Raw genomic sequence first — 18,145 nt, 5'->3', positions numbered from 1 at the left:
CATTCAATTCGATGGTTCTAATTCATCATTTCCATTATCAAGTAGTCTCCGTCCCAAATAGCCACCATGTTCTCCCCAGTCCATCACTTCTTGAGTCCCTCAAGGCTCAAGCAACTCCACCTACAGAACTCTATGTAAAATCACCATTCTTGTCCTCAATTTTCCTAAAGCCTTCGATCCCTAACCATTTTACAATACTATTTGTTTGTTTTATCTTTTTCTTATACAACACATCTTATACATCCAATTTTCTGTCTGAGACCTCTAATTTATTGATTCAATAAAGCTTTTAAAGGGAAAAAGACGATTGTATATGCAGTAGCCAAAAGAAGAGGGTTCTTAACAAAAAGATACATAAAAAATACATATTTAATCTTCAGAAATTTAAGTATAAATTTGCATTTTACATGAAAAAAATAATACTCTTTTATTTGGCTCGATTTTCAAAAGTGACTGGAGTAGAAGTTTTGATTGAACGTTTTGTCTTCTATCGCCGTCGTTGGTAACTATTCAATTATTAAAACAAAGCGAGCTTGACGAGACTGGTCTGCAATCCACAGTTGCAATCTCGACGCTCGAATTTAAATTAAGTACTACAGAAAGAAAAAAGTACAATTTTAAGTACACTAGAGTACATTTAACATAAATTTATGGCGGTATACAAGCAAAAGGCACACTTTTTCACGTCCCTTCTTTCCCGTGTCTGAGGACCAAAAAAAAATTGTAGGCGAGAGAGGAACATTTCACCAGATTACCTTTATGTAAGAGGAATAAAAAGAAAAATCGACACATAATTGGCCATTATATAAATTTCACTTCATAAAATAACTTAATATTAACACGGGTAAAAGTTAACGTTGACACATTTGATGTGACGTTTCTGAAACATCACTTAAGTAGTGGCAGGAGGATTGAGTTAAAGATTTGCAGGCTCGTTTCACGATTTTACTGCTCCTCAGGGTCTCGTGCAACGGCAAAACTCTGTAAAGAATAAAAATATCTAAATACAATACAGTACATACATAGGTATGAAATGTTAGTTGAACAGAGTAATACAAAATGAAAATTATAAAAAATTATGAAGTCTTTTTGGAGGATCTACGGAAGAGGTCAAACACAGAGAAAACTTCCTTTCGGTTTTTCCCGAGCTTTCGACAGTTTTATACTGTCATCTTCAGGGCTTAAACCTTAATGGGGAAATAAACGACATGGTGTTTTGGGCACAGAAGTACATCATGTTTTTTTGGGGCTCAGCATCGCATAAAAGTCTACAAACTAGTCAAATCTTCCTTTCTTTGTTTTTCAGGTACATGCGATCACATCCTACATACATGTGTATCCCGTAGCCTTTGTTCCTCTCGTCGAAGAGGGTTTTTTTTTTTTTTTTTTTTTTGATCTGTAATCTTACTGTACAGAGATTTAAATGTAAGATAAGTTAATTGTATATATGTATATATAAGAAATGCACTGTGATCGCATGTACCTGAAAAACAAAGAAAGGAAGATTTGACTAGTTTGTAGACTTTTATGAGATGCTGAGCCCCAAAAAACATAATGTACTTCTGTGCCCAAAACACCATGTCGTTTATTTCCCCATTAAGGTTTAAGCCCTGAAGATGACAGTATAAAACTGTCGAAAGCTCGGCAAAAACCGAAAGGAAGTTTTCTCTGTGTTTGACCTCTTCCGTAGATCCTCCGAAAAGACTTCATGTTTCCAGCAGGTCGATAATCTAGTTCATCGTTAACATGTAATTGTTATATGAGATAGGCCCTGTTTGTTTTTTAAAATTCGTCATTTTAAGAAGGAACCACTGCATCTGAATATTTTAACAATTACTTTTATTATTCTTGGTCGTTTCCAATCATTTCAGTTTGTTTNATGATATAAAATAATAAAAATTATAAATTATAATACAAATTAATGAAAAATTTATATTTTATATTAATTACCAAAGGTGATAAGTTATTACTGACAAATTGAATAACAATTACAAAACAAGAGTTTTTTACATATAGGAAGGGCCTCAAAAAAACTAAAATATTTTCCAAAAAAGGGGTGCCCTATCTTGCTTTTACACCTGAAGATAGAATATGTCACAATGTTTAGTTCCGCATTGTGTTACTTTAAGTTTTTCTGACTCGACCAACCCTCAAAAAACGTAATTTTTGTGCAGATTCAAAATGTACAAACCTCATGTGCCATTTGCATCAATCGAGCTGCCGTTTGGGTGCCTGTGTTTTCAACCATTTTTGAAAAAAAGCCGTTCTTGTTCTCAAGTAGTTTGTAAGGGTGATCGAACTCCTGTGACAAAACAATTATTCATCATTATCGATCAGCGTGATTTATAATCTGCGAACGAACATATTAGCGACAACTTACCACCATCGTACCAGCATCCATTACGAGGACTTTGTCCGAGTCCATAACAGTATGCAGACGGTGAGCGATCGTAAGGACAGTACAGTCCTTGAACTTATCTCTTATCGTTTGCTGTATTAGAGTGTCTGTCCTGGGAAAAAAAAAATAGCCATTTATCCATCATATTATAAAAATAATCAAGCAAACTCACTTCGGATCAACATTCGCTGTCGCTTCATCTAGGACAAGTATTTTATTGTTTTTAATTATGGCCCTGGCAAGGCAGACCAACTGCCTCTGGCCGACGCTTAGGTTGGATCCACCCTCTGATATCCGACCCTGGAGGCCACCGGCCAGCTCTTTCACAGCTTCCCTGAATTTAACCTTCAAATCGATATTATATTAATTACTTTAATTAATTTACAGTGGATAAAATGATTTTGTTTGTATTTGTACTTGGTCAATAGCGCTCCAAAGGACGTCATCATTGTATTCGTCAAAAGGGTCCAGGTTTTTCCTGAGCGTACCAGAAAACAAAACCGGCTCTTGTGGTATAATTGAGAGCTTTGACCTCAACTCGTGCAAGCCTATTTCAGACGTATCAACTCCGTCGATGATGATCTTACCGTCCAATTCGGATAGACGAAACAATGCTGAAAGAAGCGAAGACTTACCGGCTCCTGTCCGTCCAACAATTCCAACCTTACGAATGATAATGAATAAATTATAAAGTTAAAAACTTATGTTTATTTAATAAATTACTTTTTCATTGGGCTCAATAGTAAAGTTGAGGTCTCGAAGGACCCAGGGGTCTAAGGGGCTGTATCGCAGGCTGAGATTTTTAAACTCAATTTTTCCATTCTCAGGCCAACTCTCTTTCGGTCTTTTGTCTAGAAAACATTATTGTGAATTGAATTTTTTTTTTTTAAATGATGTACTTTAAAAAAATCTACCTGGTGGAGATTCAAGTGGGGGCTCTTGCTCGAGTGAAGTGTATTCCATGACCCTTTCAACAGAAGTCATTTGATTTTCTAGCTCCGCTGTCTGCCGCATGCCCCACTGGAACATACCGGTCAAACCGATTGATTGCGATATAGCCAGACCGACATTGCCACCATATTTCTCTGTAATATTGCCCATTTTTCATAAGACATTTACTTAGAAGAGTAGATATTGACTAATTACCTCCTCCAAAAATCAAAAAGCTCAAGGTGACAAGGCTTATGTAAATCAGGCAGACGAAGTCAAGCCAGAAACCGAACGCTCTGCTTGATGCGATGAATAAGTACCATGCTGATGAATGTAGATCCTATATTTAAACAGAATATATAGTACACTGCCCATAAAATAAAAATAAATAAATAAAAAACCGCTATCTGGTTTTTTGTACGAAATAATGGCCAACTTTGAAAATGTATATTTTCTCAGCCTTTTAAATCCAAGACCTGTGGTAGGTCTTTAATTTTTAAAAATATTCAGCTGAACGACAATTTTTTAAATTTTAAAAATTCTGGAACTTTTTTTGCCGTCTTCCCATATGAACGTACATGAGTCTGACCTAAAGAATGTGAATGCCAAAATGACTCGACGTGTTGATGCAGATGCGAGCTCGTTCACATTACATCAGTCCGGGAAATTTGCCAGTGCTCCACAGGGACAAAATGTCCGACGGAAATGCCAGGCTTAGTTTTTTTGCCGGATCCGGCTAAATGTAAACAACTTAATATAAAATGTAAGATGAATGCTACGCTATGCTACCCTACTCTTCACTTCACAATGCAACCAAGTTCCCCACAGTGCAGATTTTCATCGAGTATCATTGAGTACAATCAAACACAAAAGAACCAAACATTCATATTTTTATTTCAAACTATATGTATTATTGTCGTTAAATTAATTACAACCTGGTTATTTTAATCTAAACCAAATTAAATGTGATCAAAAATTCATGTTGTTATAAAAATTATTTAATTATGATGGTTAGGCAGAAAACTTATCAAAACACCGGAATAACTTTATTTAAAACTAAAATTTAACCAACAATTTATTACTTGGTTCTGCTCAAAATAATGCATTAAGAGCAAAAGAGGCGTTGCAATTATGATACAAAATGTGTGAATGTATGTGCTTGACATCGAACAGATGTGCACACCCTACCAAAACGAGACAAAGTGTCGTGTAGCGTCGTGTTGTATTGCGTCAAGTGTGTTTCCCTGCTTAAGGGAGGAAGAATCCTGTTTGTCGGCTAAAAATGCCATTGCCCTTGGAAAAAATAAAATTCCCATTCCTCCTTTTTTTTCCGCAATGCATAATCGAAATGAAATGTTTTATCACATCAAAGCCCAGAAACAATCTTCAAAACTTCCTATAAAGTCTCAACAGACTATAAAGGAGAGGAAGAACACAGGAGAGCATCAGATACAATGATATGGTACACAGATGGCTCCAAAACAAACGAAGGAACCGGATCAGGCGTTTTCTGTACAAGCCCAAAATATGAGCAATCAAACTCATTAGGGAAGTACACTTCGGTCTTTCAAGCAGAAATACATGCCATCACTGCTTGTGCCCTGGAAAATCTTAGAAGAGGTTACACTGATAAAAAATCCTCATAAGATCAGACAGCCAAGCAGCTATTAAAGCATTGGGATGTAAAAGAATTACATCAATACTAGTCAGTGAATGTATCCAAAATCTCCAAAACCTGGGAAAACACAACAACCTGATGATATCTTGGGTGTCAGGGCGTAGGGGAATTTTGGGTAACGAGGAAGCAGACAAACTGGCCAGAGGAGTATCTGCAAGACCATACATAGGCCCCGAACCTATCCTTGGGATAACAAAAACAAACATAGAATCCTCCATCACAGAATGGATCCAAGCAAAACAAGAAGAGAAGTGGATAAACTCTAGCGGTGCTAGACACAGTAAACTTATGATGAAACAACCCTCACCAAGATTGGCAAAAACACTGCTGCAATTTGAGAGGGCAAAACTCAGAGGAGTGGTGGGACTACTAACCGGTCACTGGTATCTGAGAAAACATCTACACAACATGGGTATATATAGCGATGATCCCATCTGCAGATTATGTAACGAGGAGGAGGAAACAGCCACTCAAATCATCTTCGAATGCGAAACAACAGCTCAATGGAGGTTTAACCTAACGTACGGAAAAGACTTAGGGAATCAAATTGCAGCAACAACAGTCAATGACCTGATACTTCTAAGAAGAAGGGTTGAGTCTATTGACTGAGCTAAGGAACTAGAAAAGTACAATAAGCTAGAAGGCTTCAGAGCCTGGGGAATACAAACCCCGCTTCCTAGTATCCTTTCCACCATACCATGCCATACCATACCATTACATCAAAGACACAGTCAAGGCCTATTAGGTTCGACTTGCAAAATTTCAATAGAATAGCTCGAAAACGGACTAAACAGCAACCACTGAATTAAAAATCAATATAACAAAAAAATACATTTAGGGTGGCGTCAGTGGGAGTCATCAGTCAACAGTTAGGCGTAGACACGATGCTCATCCTTGTAAGGTAGACCTAGGTTTGAATCCACTGGCCTTGCATTCATACCTGACCTACTTAGAAATGGATTTTTACCGGCACCCCGAGTGTCAATTATGACCTATGCTGATGCAAACCCTCGTTGAAAAAAAAAAATTAAGGAGAATTTACTGTACAATTGTTTTTACTTGGCTAACTTAAAAGAGAAATATAAGTCCATACCTGATGGTCAGAACCAATTTACAATACTTTTTTTTTTTTTTTTTTTTTAATTGTCAAAAAGTTTAAATGTTATGCTGGGATTTAAACCCAGAATGTTTTTTAATTATTCCCTTAGTGGCCCCTGTAAGTCCATAATATTAAAAAATGTCAACATTAAAATACCTGGTGATAATCGAATTCTTTTATTAGGATTTTCTGTGCTCCAAATGCTCTAATTGTCGTCAGTCCTTGCATAGAAGAATTCACATGGGTGAAGACAGGGCTACGAGCTTTAAAAAAAAAAAAATAATAATAAAAAAAATAACAATTATAAAAATTTAATAAATAATCTTGCTTACTGATCCCTTCAAGTCTTTTGATGCTCCTCGAAGTGGACAAGTAGAAAATACGTAAGAAATAGAAAATGATGGCGCATACTGCTGTGGGGATCAATAGCCACGGATTCACAGTGGCCACAACGATTATAATACCGAATAAGGTGATGAAAATCTGCAATTAGAATAATATTTATATAATAATGGAAAAGTTTAATTTAGGACTAAAACTTACTTGTAAAACATCGATCAGTGCTGCTGTCAAAAGCTCGTCAATTGAACCCATGTCCTTTGAGAATCTATTGAGGATACGGCCTACAAAAAAAAATCTTTTATAGTTGTACTACTATGCGTTTTTTTTATTGATTTTTTTTTACCTGAGCTGTTATTGTTGAAAAACCACATTGTCGTGCGTGTTAGAGCATTGAACATCTGGTTGTGAAGGTTCGTCGACGATCTCATGCACATGTAGAAAAACATGTAAGATCGGATCAAAGTGAACACGACCGTGGAGACGATGAGGGCGGTGAAAACATATATGCAGAAGTCTCTATCAGATTGGGAAATGTTATCCTCCTCGAGGTTCACCCTATTAAATTAAGTTCAGTAACTTTTTTTATGCAATCAAACTAATTAAATATTTCAATTTCAGAAACTTATCGAAATACATAAGAGAATTTTCAAGTAAAAAAGTAATTACCAATGTGTTATCCAATAGTCACCACCGCTGGCCAGAATTTGTACAAAAAAGAACAGCATAAGCACTACAGAGATAATGAACATCCCGCCGCCGGCTCTGAAGTAAGCGTAGTAGATCTTGCTGCTCACAGAACCTTTCATCTGATACTCGACATTCTCAACAGGCTCCCCGTTCCATCTGTCCTCATTCATTGAAGAAGCCACGCTCTAAAAATATAAACAAGTAAATAACGTAAAAACAAAAATTTAAAAAAAAATTAACTTACATGTATAGAAGATTGTCTGCTAAGTCGTCGAGGTCCATCTATAAGTTCATCATCTTCATTGCTCTCTGTATTGAGGAAACCAGTAAAATCCAGTTTAGATTCTTTTAGATCGGTGTAACTACCACTCATTTTTACATGACCCTTAAGTGAGAAAAAAAAACATTAAAGGATATGGGATTGACATTCGCTAAAAATCCCCAATATAATTTATTCAAATTTAAATTGTATTATAAATAATGCCATACGGCAAAGTTGTTATACACTCAGAAGAAAAAATGGACACTCATATTTTGTCGTTTATTTCAAACTATACGTATTTTTGTTATTATATTAATTACAACACACTTATTTTAATGTAAACCAAATTAAACGAGATCAGAAATTTATGAATTTTAATAAAAATTGAATTATGATGATTTGACAGAAAAATCATTTAATGATGGATTAAAATTTAACTAATAATTTGTTACCCAGTTTTGCTTTTAATAGCGCATATTAATTCCTCTCTGCCTTAATTCTCGTAGGTATTGAGTAAATAAGTGAATGAATTTTGTCTAGTGAAACAGAATCCCCTTCTTCATTAAGAATGGTTTGAAGATGTTCAACACTTGTTGGAGGCAGTGAACGGTCTAACCCGCATCTTTATCATGTCCCATGTGTTCTTCGGATTCATGCGAAGGGAACGTGCTGGCGAGCATTATCGGGCATTAACACAAAAATGGATGTAATAAATGGGGCCAAAACTTCCTCAATATACCTCAGTGCAGTCCAGCATTGAACCCGATACTCATCTGTGAAGATAAAAGCCCTCAGTGTTCAAATGTCTAAACATTTAAGCCGTTAAATTCCATATTGCGGTAACAACAACAAATTCAACTCTAGCTGACGTGCATCATGGTCGACCATTACCTTCTCTTCAATCAAGACTTCTGGTGACCCTAAACCGCTGTAGACCAGTACAGCACACCTGATGTGCTATCTAACAAACACTACGCCTGTCATTGACCAAAGCATTATGCTCATTCTTTTAAGATAATAAAATTAATAATTACTTTTTTACTCAAATTTATTGGTTCATCAAAGAAAGCCATTAAAAAAAAAAGAAAAAAAATTAATCCTCTTGACAAGATGGTTCTGGAAAGGATGAAATTGAACTGAATTTCTTTATTTTTAAAGGTCAACATGTTATTATTGTTGTGTTTATGATTTAAGACTAATTATTAATCTTTATACCCAGTTATTGAAAATAAACACATAAATAAAGTGTCCGTTTTTATTTTCTTTGTCTTTTGAGTGTATTATTGGGTTGTCCGGAAAATAATGCAGGATTTTGGTATTAAACAAAAAAAAAGAAACTAGTTACTTTAAAGCAATGTTCTTTAATCAANTACAAATGAGTAATCCTGTAAACGTAAACAGAATATTTTATATAGATTTTTTTTAATGAAAACTTAAAATCCTGCATTATTTTCCGGACAACCCAATAATATTATTAAAGTGTACAAATAATATTAAATATATTACATTTTCCAGTAAAATGATCTGATCGACTTTTTCAAGGTATTGAAGCTGGTGCGTAACCAAAATAACAACTTTACTTTTCAAGTAGCCTGAAAAACAAGATTTAAAAAAAAAAAGGATAAAAGTTTGACTCTTTTATTAAAAAGATTTGTTGGATAGATTCTACCTTGGATGCAGTCCTCAAAAAGATGTTTACTGACATGAGGATCAACTGCAGAGAGGGGGTCATCGAGCAAATATATATCAGCGTCCTTATAAACAGCTCTTTAAAAGTAGAAACATTATTATTAAAAAATATTTAAACAATCGATAACAAAAAGATAAGGATACCTTGCCAAATTTATCCTCGCCCTTTGTCCACCGCTGAGTGACACGCCTCTCTCACCCACGATGGTTTTGTCGCCGAAAGGAAGCTGTTCAAAGTCCGTTTTGAGTGCGCAGGCTCTGATGACCTTCTTGTACTTCTCCTTGTTGAACTCCTCACCGAAGAGAATGTTCTGCCGGACGCTACCGTGGAAGAGCCAGGCGTCCTGCGAAGCGTACGACATCTTCCCGCAAACCTTCATTGAACCGCTGTACAACTCCAGCTCCCTCAGGATCATGTAGAGGAGGGAAGACTAAAAGAAAATATTATTAAAGCTTTTTAATTTTGCTCAAATACACTCTCGGTGTATGGGATGACCAGAAGAAATATTTAATAACATCTAAATAAAGCATTTATGCAAAATTAGGTAGAGAAATATTAAGAAAGTAAATCACATACAAAAGACTTTTTTTTCTATTTTTTAATTTCTTTGGTGTTATAAAATAACCGAGCATACACTTTTTTCTCATAATGACCTCCTGATTGGAAATAGATTTATTTTACAGTCGATTGGGAGGTTTTAGATCCCAGCATCATAAAAAAAGAGGATTGTAATTCACTGTGCTTTTTTAAGGTGCTAAAAGGTGTAAAAATCTCAGAGTGATAGGTCAGATTGGTCAGGAGGTTGGTGTCAAAGCATGCTGAAAGCTCCTGGCAGACATGCAAACATCCAGACTTGTGTTCTGCTGTCAAAAGGGCTCATCTGGCAAGCACTTTATGGGACTCTAGGTCATGTGGTATGATGCTTTTACAGTTCCATGAGATTATTTGAATCCGTTCTGTCTTTCGGTTATTCAGATGTCTATCGTCTTGAAGGTGTTGAACTGCATGAGTATTTTCTTTTTCAATGCTGGTCCAAGGATGGCAGTCGTGTTCTTCATTTTCCACCTGTTCGTTTTCTTCCATGAACTTTTTTCAGGCAAACAACAGTTGAGTCATAGGTTCCTCAAAATGAACGGACAATTTTTTGAACAATTTGCACTAGTTTTCATGAGTGATTTAACAATAATGCATTGCCTGGCAGAATAGATCAGAACCAGATGACATTCCAACTAATGTACTCTAAAAGCTCACTTCAAAATTACGCCCTCAGAAAAAAAAAGTTTGTTTATATTTTGATACACCCTCGGATATTACAACTTTTTAAATAAATTTGAATTGACTTTACCTTCCCACTGCCGACAGGACCGATTACGACAGTCAGCTTTCCTGGGTAAACATCTAAAGATAGGTTGTTCAAAGTCTCGTTGTTCTCGTTCCACTTAGCCGATGCGTTTTTGATCTCAACACAAGGCGTGTCATATTCTTTCAGGAGATGAACATACCGTTCGGGAGTCTGTTTTTTGTCAAAAGACAAGACGTCGCCGTTCTTCTCTAACGTGACACAATCTTTGCTCGTTTGAAATTCATCCAAGAGTAAAAACTCCTACAAACATTCATAAAAACAAATTAAAATAAATTAAACGAATAATGCGCTGTTTGAAACTTTACCCTTATACGCTTGACAGATATCCTTCCTTCCGCAGTCTGAGTGATGGCCAGTGGGAAAAAGACCGTCATCGTCTGCCTCAACGTGTTGTAAAATGAGGCCAGAACAAATACCTAAAAATATACTTTATTTAACAAAATGGTCATTTTTTCGTGTTAAGAGGAACTAACCTTTTCGGCTGAGATATTGTTTCCAAAAAGGGCGTAAGCGATGATTGTGCAAAATATGCTGGCTCTGGAGTGGAAAACAATAAACGACAGAAGGATTCCTCTTATGTACGATGATTTGGATATGTACTTTATTTCTTTTCTGTATTAAAAAAAATAAATAAATATAACCATCATTTACAGCTACAATTAGGGTAAGCGTGCAAGAGGGTACAACCACCTCAGCAGCTCAGTATTAAATTACTCCCTTATAAAAATATTAATTAATAAACTATTGGGAATCACCGAGAGGCAGTATACCACTGTTTACAACCTGAATGAAATATGTACATGTATATAACTTGCAGTCTGATGATGAGCATTTACTGCTTGAAATCTGGATCAATGCAAAACCAGTTGGCCACTAATGTCTCAGGCATCCTAGTACCTTGCTTGAATATGAATAATAAGTCCGTGCAAATTACTGGGTTTGAAGCGATGAGAAAGGAAATATTTTACATATATTTTGTCCAGACAGTGATGATGTGGATCACTAAAGGGGACAGGTGGTCGAGTGGTTAGGGTGTCCATCTCGTATTTGCTAGCGGTTCTACCCAGAACTCTCGAATCCGAATCCGGCAGAGCCCATGGTTTTTTAATTGAAAATAGTATGAAAAATGTATTTTAAAGTGGTTTGACCCTCGGCCTCGAACCCAACGGGTAGTCAAGCCATACTGAAAGATAATTACTTTACTTTTTTTATCCTCATAAATAATACATGACGTAAACACCCAATCCTCCTATTTAAATTGAATTTTTGATTAACAGTATTCAAATAATAACAAATTAAAAAACAAATGAACTTTTCTAATTACCTGGTATTTTATTTATTTATTTATTTTGTTTTTACTAAAAAATTTAACTTGTAAATTGTGAATAATCTTACTTTTTACCAAAAAATTTAGTTTATCAAGTTATAAATAGTTTGTTATAATATTTAGCTATAAGTAAGGTCCTTTTAATACAATTTAAAAAAATACAATAATTTAAACTAAATCAACACTTTACTATCGGGTTGTCCGGAAAATAATGCAGGATTTTAAGTTTTCATTAAAAAAAATCTATATAAAATATTCTGTTTACGTTTACAGGATTACTCATTTGTATGNTGGGAAATTATTTTGATTAAAGAACATTGCTTTAAAGTAACTAGTTTCTTTTTTTTTGTTTAATACCAAAATCCTGCATTATTTTCCGGACAACCCAATATTAATTCAATCAATGTGCTTTACTTACTTCCTAGCCTCTGAGACAAGGTTGGCAAACGGCTTTTCCCACGTGTACATTTTGATCACCTGGATTCCAGAAATGATTTCATTCATGAGGCGGACACGTTCGTCAGTCCGAGCGGCTGTTCGCTGTCTATAATGGGAGATCTTTTTCCCAAGGAAAGCTTGATAAACAGAGAACATTTAATTGAAATTTAATGTATAACAACAAGCATTAACCAATAATTATTACTGGGGAAAAACAAACATTAAACATAACTTTTTGCTTTTTCATATTGGGACAGTTTATTTAATAATTTGGTGACAAAAATAAAGCATGTCAAAAACATCCTGACACACCTAGAAAGGTAAATGAACAAAAGGTCCTTTATTAGGTAAAGTTATCTACTTAGCCCAGGTTTTTCTCTGACAAAGGATCGCCTTTTACCAATACTGTTTTATTACTGGATACAATATTTAAAAATGCAAATAAAAACAATTCGAGCGAGTTACAGAGAAGGGTAAGAAGAATTCCTCAAAAATTACTTGTTATTTTGAGATTAAGGATAAATTCACAAGGAGCGGTTTTTGTTGATTTGACAGATTGTTCCATCAGTTCAAAGCAGGATGTACACCGTGGGCTCTCTAGCCATGATGCTGCATCAAAACTGTCATGATTTTACCGACGGCAAGCAAATGGCACCGAGGCCGCTTCAACCCATCATTTGATGTTTTACAGAGGTGTTGTTGAGATGGTGTTTTTCTCACTGTTCGTGGCCTGAATAGCTTTGGTTAAGGTAAGTTTTCAGGATTTTTTTTTTAAATATAAATTAAATGTTGTTAACTGTATGGGCTAGATAAAGTAAGTAATGAAGCCCACATACAGTCCTTCTAAACTATAGATATCCTTGTAAAATAAAAAAAATTAATCAATTAATTTTAAAAAAACTTCGTCCACCTTTATTGAGGACACAACATATCAAAACGACCCTTTCTTTCAAACAATCTGATAATATGGGATGGACCAACATGCAACTTTTCTTTTCCTCATTTTTTCTTTGACATAATAATATTAAACCTAAAACAGGCTTCATCATTGAGGTCCATGTTTATAATTGATATAGTTGGAAACTGCCAAGGAGGGTCGAGCAACCTAGTGACATGCTGAACCAACATTGGACATCGTTTGTCGACAAAAATTGTCAACTCGACAAAAACTGCTCCGTGTAAACTCATCCTAAAAAATTGCCTTAGATTCAGTAATTTCAATCATGGTACAAAAATATTAATCTTTTACAATTCCAGCTCTACTTTTCTTATGGTTTATTACAAATGCAATGATAAAACTATGTGATATTCTGCAGTTGAAATTGTTAAATAAAAATTGATTGTAGTTGCAAAATTATGAAACAGCTCACAGCCAGGAACAATGATGTGATGTGGACAATTGATAAATGAGTCTACACAAAAATTTATGGAAGAAAAGCTTTGAAATTGATTTCATTTTGAACTATTATAAGGAGAAATGGTTAAAAAAAAGGGGTTAAACTGAAAAAAAGAAAAAAAAAAGAAGTGAAATGTTGAGAAAAACAGATTAGCCTACCTTGAAAGGGGATGAAAATGAAAAGAGAAATTAGACCGATGATGGCAGCCCATTCAACTTCATTCCACATGAAATATGTGGCGATGATCGTCTGTACGGGTCCGATCCAAAGGATGTGAACGAAGAGGAAGGCGATGTCAAACCGGTTGACATCATTTGACATGAGGTTGACGACCTTTCCGACAGTGGTCTGGCCCAGCGTCATCTTGCTCAGCCTCAGCGCCTTAAGCCAAGAATCAAATCAGTGAACGGATCAAAAGACAGAAAGAAACCATGTAGCAAACCTTGCGATACATGACGGAACATGCGGCAACGCGTAATTTCATACCGATGTGCATTATCGCCATCATGTATGGATGGGTTATGAATATTGTGTACGCTGTGCACAAAATGACTCCCACTGCAAACATATACGCCTCATTTAACGTTTCATTAAGGCCTGTTGTAAAGCATCCAATAAGACGTCCTAACAAAAGAGGTTGAGCGACCCTGTAGGCACATTTTAATCAAATGCTCAAATGAGTTGTCATTTAAATAACTACCTTTCAGAAATAACAATTGGACTTGGGGATTTGTTTTATATATTTTTCATTTTTTACATCTAAACTCTACAAGATTGTGCACATAATCATTAATAATTAAAAAGTTAAATAATTTAAATAATTTTGATTATTAGAATAATTTCTAATAAGAGATTTTGCAATATTAAGGGATGATGTTGCTATTGATTATTGTTTTCTTATTTAAAAACCTTCTTATATTTATTTATAAGCTTGCCTTTTACTGGCAGTAAATTTATAATTTATTTATTAAAAATAATAATCATAGATATAAAATTTAAAAAAATTAGGTCAAATTTTATCGTCTTAAAAAACCTTTGTGCTTTCAATCGCTTAATTTGTTGCAGCAAGATCCTCGGTTAATTTCTTAATTAATCAATAGCAGTATTAGCCAAAAATTTATCTAAAAACAGTTATTTTGAAATATAATAATTAATACAAACGTAATGTGAAAGCACAAGAAAAAAAAAACCTGAAAAAATAAAATGTAATAAATAAAGTGTAAGATTTACCTAGCCCCGAGCTCTGCTGTGGCTATGAAGAAACCATAAAAGAAGAGCCGCCAACCAAACACTCTCAAAATTGCCTTGAGGAAGCTAGGTGATTTTTGCGTATTTTTACATTTGGCGACCTCTTCATCCCAGGCCCTGTACAATTGTAAAATAACATTATTTGTAATAATATTGGGGGGGGGGAATATCGTATAGATTACTTCTCGAGTTTATCACCCAGCTTCGAAGAGCAGTGTTCATCAAGCGGCTCGGCCAGGTCATCGACGAGGAGTTCACGCTTAAAGCCCTGCCAGAAAAGGGGCAGAGTCCAACTGAAAACATTTATACAGAAAACATAAATTTCTTGAAATTTTAATTAATCTTTTTTGTTAATTATATGATTTAGACAAATCAAATGTTTCATTGTCACATTAATCTATACTTTTAAGTTGTTTTTTTTTGGGGGGGGGGATTTTCAGTTAAAAAGTGACACCACTCGTTTCACTTGGATATACCTCCTTTCTCTACTTGTACTAAAGTATACAAGAGAAATTTTTTAAAAAAATACAGAAGTTACATAGCCTCCACAAGAGAGTCTATGTATCTCTTGAACAGTCATCATATTCATCTGTACTTTTAAGTAAGAAATGATCAAGTCAGATCAAAGTCAATATTGATCAGCAGCTCACCTTCAACACTTCAAGTCTAAAACCAACATATTGGTCAATTAAAGAATGAAGATATTGATAAACAGTTCACACAAAAAATTGACCTCAAATCTTCCAAGCTCCATGCTTTTTCAACCCAAATATTTCACATGATTGATCCGTGGATGACTCGAGAGGTCGATATTGATCCAAAGCATACGGCAATCAAAAATCATTGGAGCAGAACAGAAGAAAATACAAATTGTCAAGAAAAACAACCTGTAAATCCCACTACAACTGCAAAAATCCATTCTGACTGAAAATTGGATAGTTCTGAGGTCAATATTTACCACTATCCAAACTTCTACATTGCTGGATACTTTCAAGCAAAATAATTAGTGGCCCACACCTCAATGTTACAATCCAAACAAAACTAGCATATTTGATCAGTTAAAAAATGAAGATGGCCTAAAGGTCAATATTGATCAACAATTCACCAGACCTCTCCTACACTCCAAGTTTAAAACCCAAATCTTAAACATATTGGTCATCTAAAGTCTGAAGATATTGATAAACAGTTCACACAAAAAGTTGACCATAAATCTTCCAAGTTCCATGCTTTCAACCCCAAATATTTAACATGGTTGATCCGTGGAAGACTCCAGAGGTCAATATAAAACCACAACACATGGCAATCAAAAATCTTTGGAGCTGAACAGACGAAAAAAAGAAAGAATTGTCAAGAAAAACAACCAATAGTCAATAGTCAAGAGGTCAATAGTGGCCAACAACCCATCAGAAAGCCTAAGTTTTAATATCATCATATCATCTAAGCGTCTAAAGTCGAAAGTCAGAAGTCAGATCAAAGTCTAAATGTACATTATACAGGGAGTCACTAACTTTGCCAGTGAATTGCACACCTCAAAGGCAACAAAAAAAGTTCGTATGAAACATGGTGCGATTCTCAACCCTTTCGCAGATATTCAACTTTTTTTTTCCCCCAACAATCTACGGTTTTTGCTAACAATCTATTTGTAGCTCTATACTATTCATCTGTGGGGAAATAAAAAATAAATAAATAAAATTAAAAAACAGTGAAAAGAGCATTAAATTTCCTAACAAACACTAAATCTTCTAAAAAGTGATAAATTAAAAATTTGTAAAAAAAATTCAACTTCTTTGGNTATATATACATAGAAAAATATACTATTGCGTGAAATATTTGACCTCACTGTTTTGTTGTCATTCAGCCACACCCTACTTATAACCCTGATCAACCACGAAAAATGTGATAGATGATGATTGTTCTTCTTATTAGTACTGTGGCTATTTTGTGCCTCTATGTGTGTATGTGTGTGTGTGTGTGTGTGTGTGTGTGTGTATGTTTGTTTTGAATCAGCTTGAATGCATGTGTGTTGGTTTTCTGTATGTGTTGAACTATAATTTGTTATCAGTTTTTTGTTGTTGACTAATGTTTACACTATCATTATTGCAATATTGTAACATACCTAAATGTGACCGCAGAAAGTGGATTGGCAAGAGCCCGAAGGTTCTTCTTTTTGGCATTTTCTTCTTTTGTAGATTGCATTTTTACGTCTTATTTGACTCACACTTCAACTCCTAAAATCAGAAGGGTACATTTTTAATTACATGATAAATATAAATACAGAAAAATACATTCCCACAAATTATCAATTTAAGTAATTCCTGTCATACTGGGTGGTCATAAAATTTTAAAATACTTTTTTTCTCTTCATTAAATTAAAGTCGTGAACCTAGAACAAGTTGGATATCCTAATCACTCGACCATTGGGTTTAAATTGTATATTATGAAGTTTATAATATATACAAATTCTTCTTGGTAATTTAAAATTTTGGATGCATTTTTAATTTCACCCTGTTAAAGTAGAGATTTAATGTGAAATTTATTCTTGTAGTTTGCATAGTGATGAACCTGTAGTTAGTCTTTTCTAACCATTTTGGTCTGTCAGGCGTTCTCACCCATTTAGATGGCTAAACCACCTTCAGTGAAATTATGCGCTGAGTTAATGACACCCTGACCAACCACTGAAGATGGCCAAAGGCTAAAATGCATCTGACAGAACCAACCATAAGCAGACCATTGAGGATGATGATTGTAAACAACCAAAACAAATATGTTTGAGAGTAATAAGTATAACAAAAAAATCACTACATATATACATAATTCATGCAATGAAAAAAATTAACTTGTCATAAAAATAAATTATTTTATTAAAAATTAAAATAAAAAGATTACTTAAAAACAAAAACGTCGAAAAGTGTTGTAATACGAAAAACAAAATTTACTCCCTCTTACCTCTAACAATAAAGCCGTGCAAATAAAAGATGAAAAATTGAAGTAATATTAATTTATGACAGGCAGTGGAAAGTGTGCAAATAGGCATATGCTATCTGCCACAGTTACCTGTCAATTAAATATAATCCTCGTGCCAACATTGACAGAATTCCCAAGAAGCCAGTTTCTACTGTTCTAAACACTTGTACGATGCCAAAGGCCTGATGGTTTATTTACAAAGGAAATTTTCTGATAATTTAGACTTGATTCCATGAACAATAAATTCAACTAATCCGTACAAGTTTACCGTCATAATCGACCATATTAACTATTTCAATTAATTTTTGTTTTCCGCTAAGGT

At 34.7% G+C, this 18,145-nt stretch overlaps 1 protein-coding gene across 2 annotated transcripts in view; it reads right to left on the bottom strand.

Annotated features, from left to right (window-relative positions):
* Positions 1-351: 351 nt before the first annotated feature.
* Positions 352-18,145, bottom strand: part of LOC106672227 (probable multidrug resistance-associated protein lethal(2)03659) — a 59,385-nt gene continuing 41,591 nt past the window's right edge. The window contains exons 2-27 of one of the 2 annotated variants that reach the window (XM_014403482.2): positions 16,976-17,087; positions 15,042-15,152; positions 14,842-14,976; positions 14,054-14,258; positions 13,770-13,992; positions 12,195-12,351; positions 10,923-11,061; positions 10,755-10,865; positions 10,432-10,689; positions 9,230-9,516; positions 9,066-9,163; positions 8,903-8,988; positions 7,379-7,519; positions 7,114-7,319; positions 6,791-7,002; positions 6,649-6,728; positions 6,438-6,588; positions 6,262-6,368; positions 3,545-3,668; positions 3,313-3,483; positions 3,122-3,249; positions 2,816-3,061; positions 2,571-2,743; positions 2,381-2,510; positions 2,192-2,302; positions 352-981 (exon numbers count right to left, since the gene is read on the bottom strand). In XM_014403482.2, the coding sequence (XP_014258968.1) occupies positions 946-981; positions 2,192-2,302; positions 2,381-2,510; positions 2,571-2,743; positions 2,816-3,061; positions 3,122-3,249; positions 3,313-3,483; positions 3,545-3,668; positions 6,262-6,368; positions 6,438-6,588; positions 6,649-6,728; positions 6,791-7,002; positions 7,114-7,319; positions 7,379-7,519; positions 8,903-8,988; positions 9,066-9,163; positions 9,230-9,516; positions 10,432-10,689; positions 10,755-10,865; positions 10,923-11,061; positions 12,195-12,351; positions 13,770-13,992; positions 14,054-14,258; positions 14,842-14,976; positions 15,042-15,152; positions 16,976-17,055 (3,906 nt within the window). In that variant the 5' untranslated portion in view covers positions 17,056-17,087 and the 3' untranslated portion in view covers positions 352-945. Of the gene's footprint in view, positions 982-2,191; positions 2,303-2,380; positions 2,511-2,570; positions 2,744-2,815; positions 3,062-3,121; positions 3,250-3,312; positions 3,484-3,544; positions 3,669-6,261; positions 6,369-6,437; positions 6,589-6,648; positions 6,729-6,790; positions 7,003-7,113; positions 7,320-7,378; positions 7,520-8,902; positions 8,989-9,065; positions 9,164-9,229; positions 9,517-10,431; positions 10,690-10,754; positions 10,866-10,922; positions 11,062-12,194; positions 12,352-13,769; positions 13,993-14,053; positions 14,259-14,841; positions 14,977-15,041; positions 15,153-16,975; positions 17,088-18,145 lie in introns of those variants that run through there. The other variant, XM_014403484.1, reaches the window with a different exon arrangement.

Source organism: Cimex lectularius, unplaced genomic scaffold (genome assembly GCF_000648675.2).
Source record: "Cimex lectularius strain Harlan isolate CLEC.00 unplaced genomic scaffold, Clec_2.1 scaffold17, whole genome shotgun sequence".
In the NCBI taxonomy this organism is placed as follows: domain Eukaryota; kingdom Metazoa; phylum Arthropoda; class Insecta; order Hemiptera; family Cimicidae; genus Cimex; species Cimex lectularius.
The sequence above is the reverse complement of the archived record's forward strand: the minus strand, read 5'-3'. Positions and strand labels throughout refer to the sequence as shown.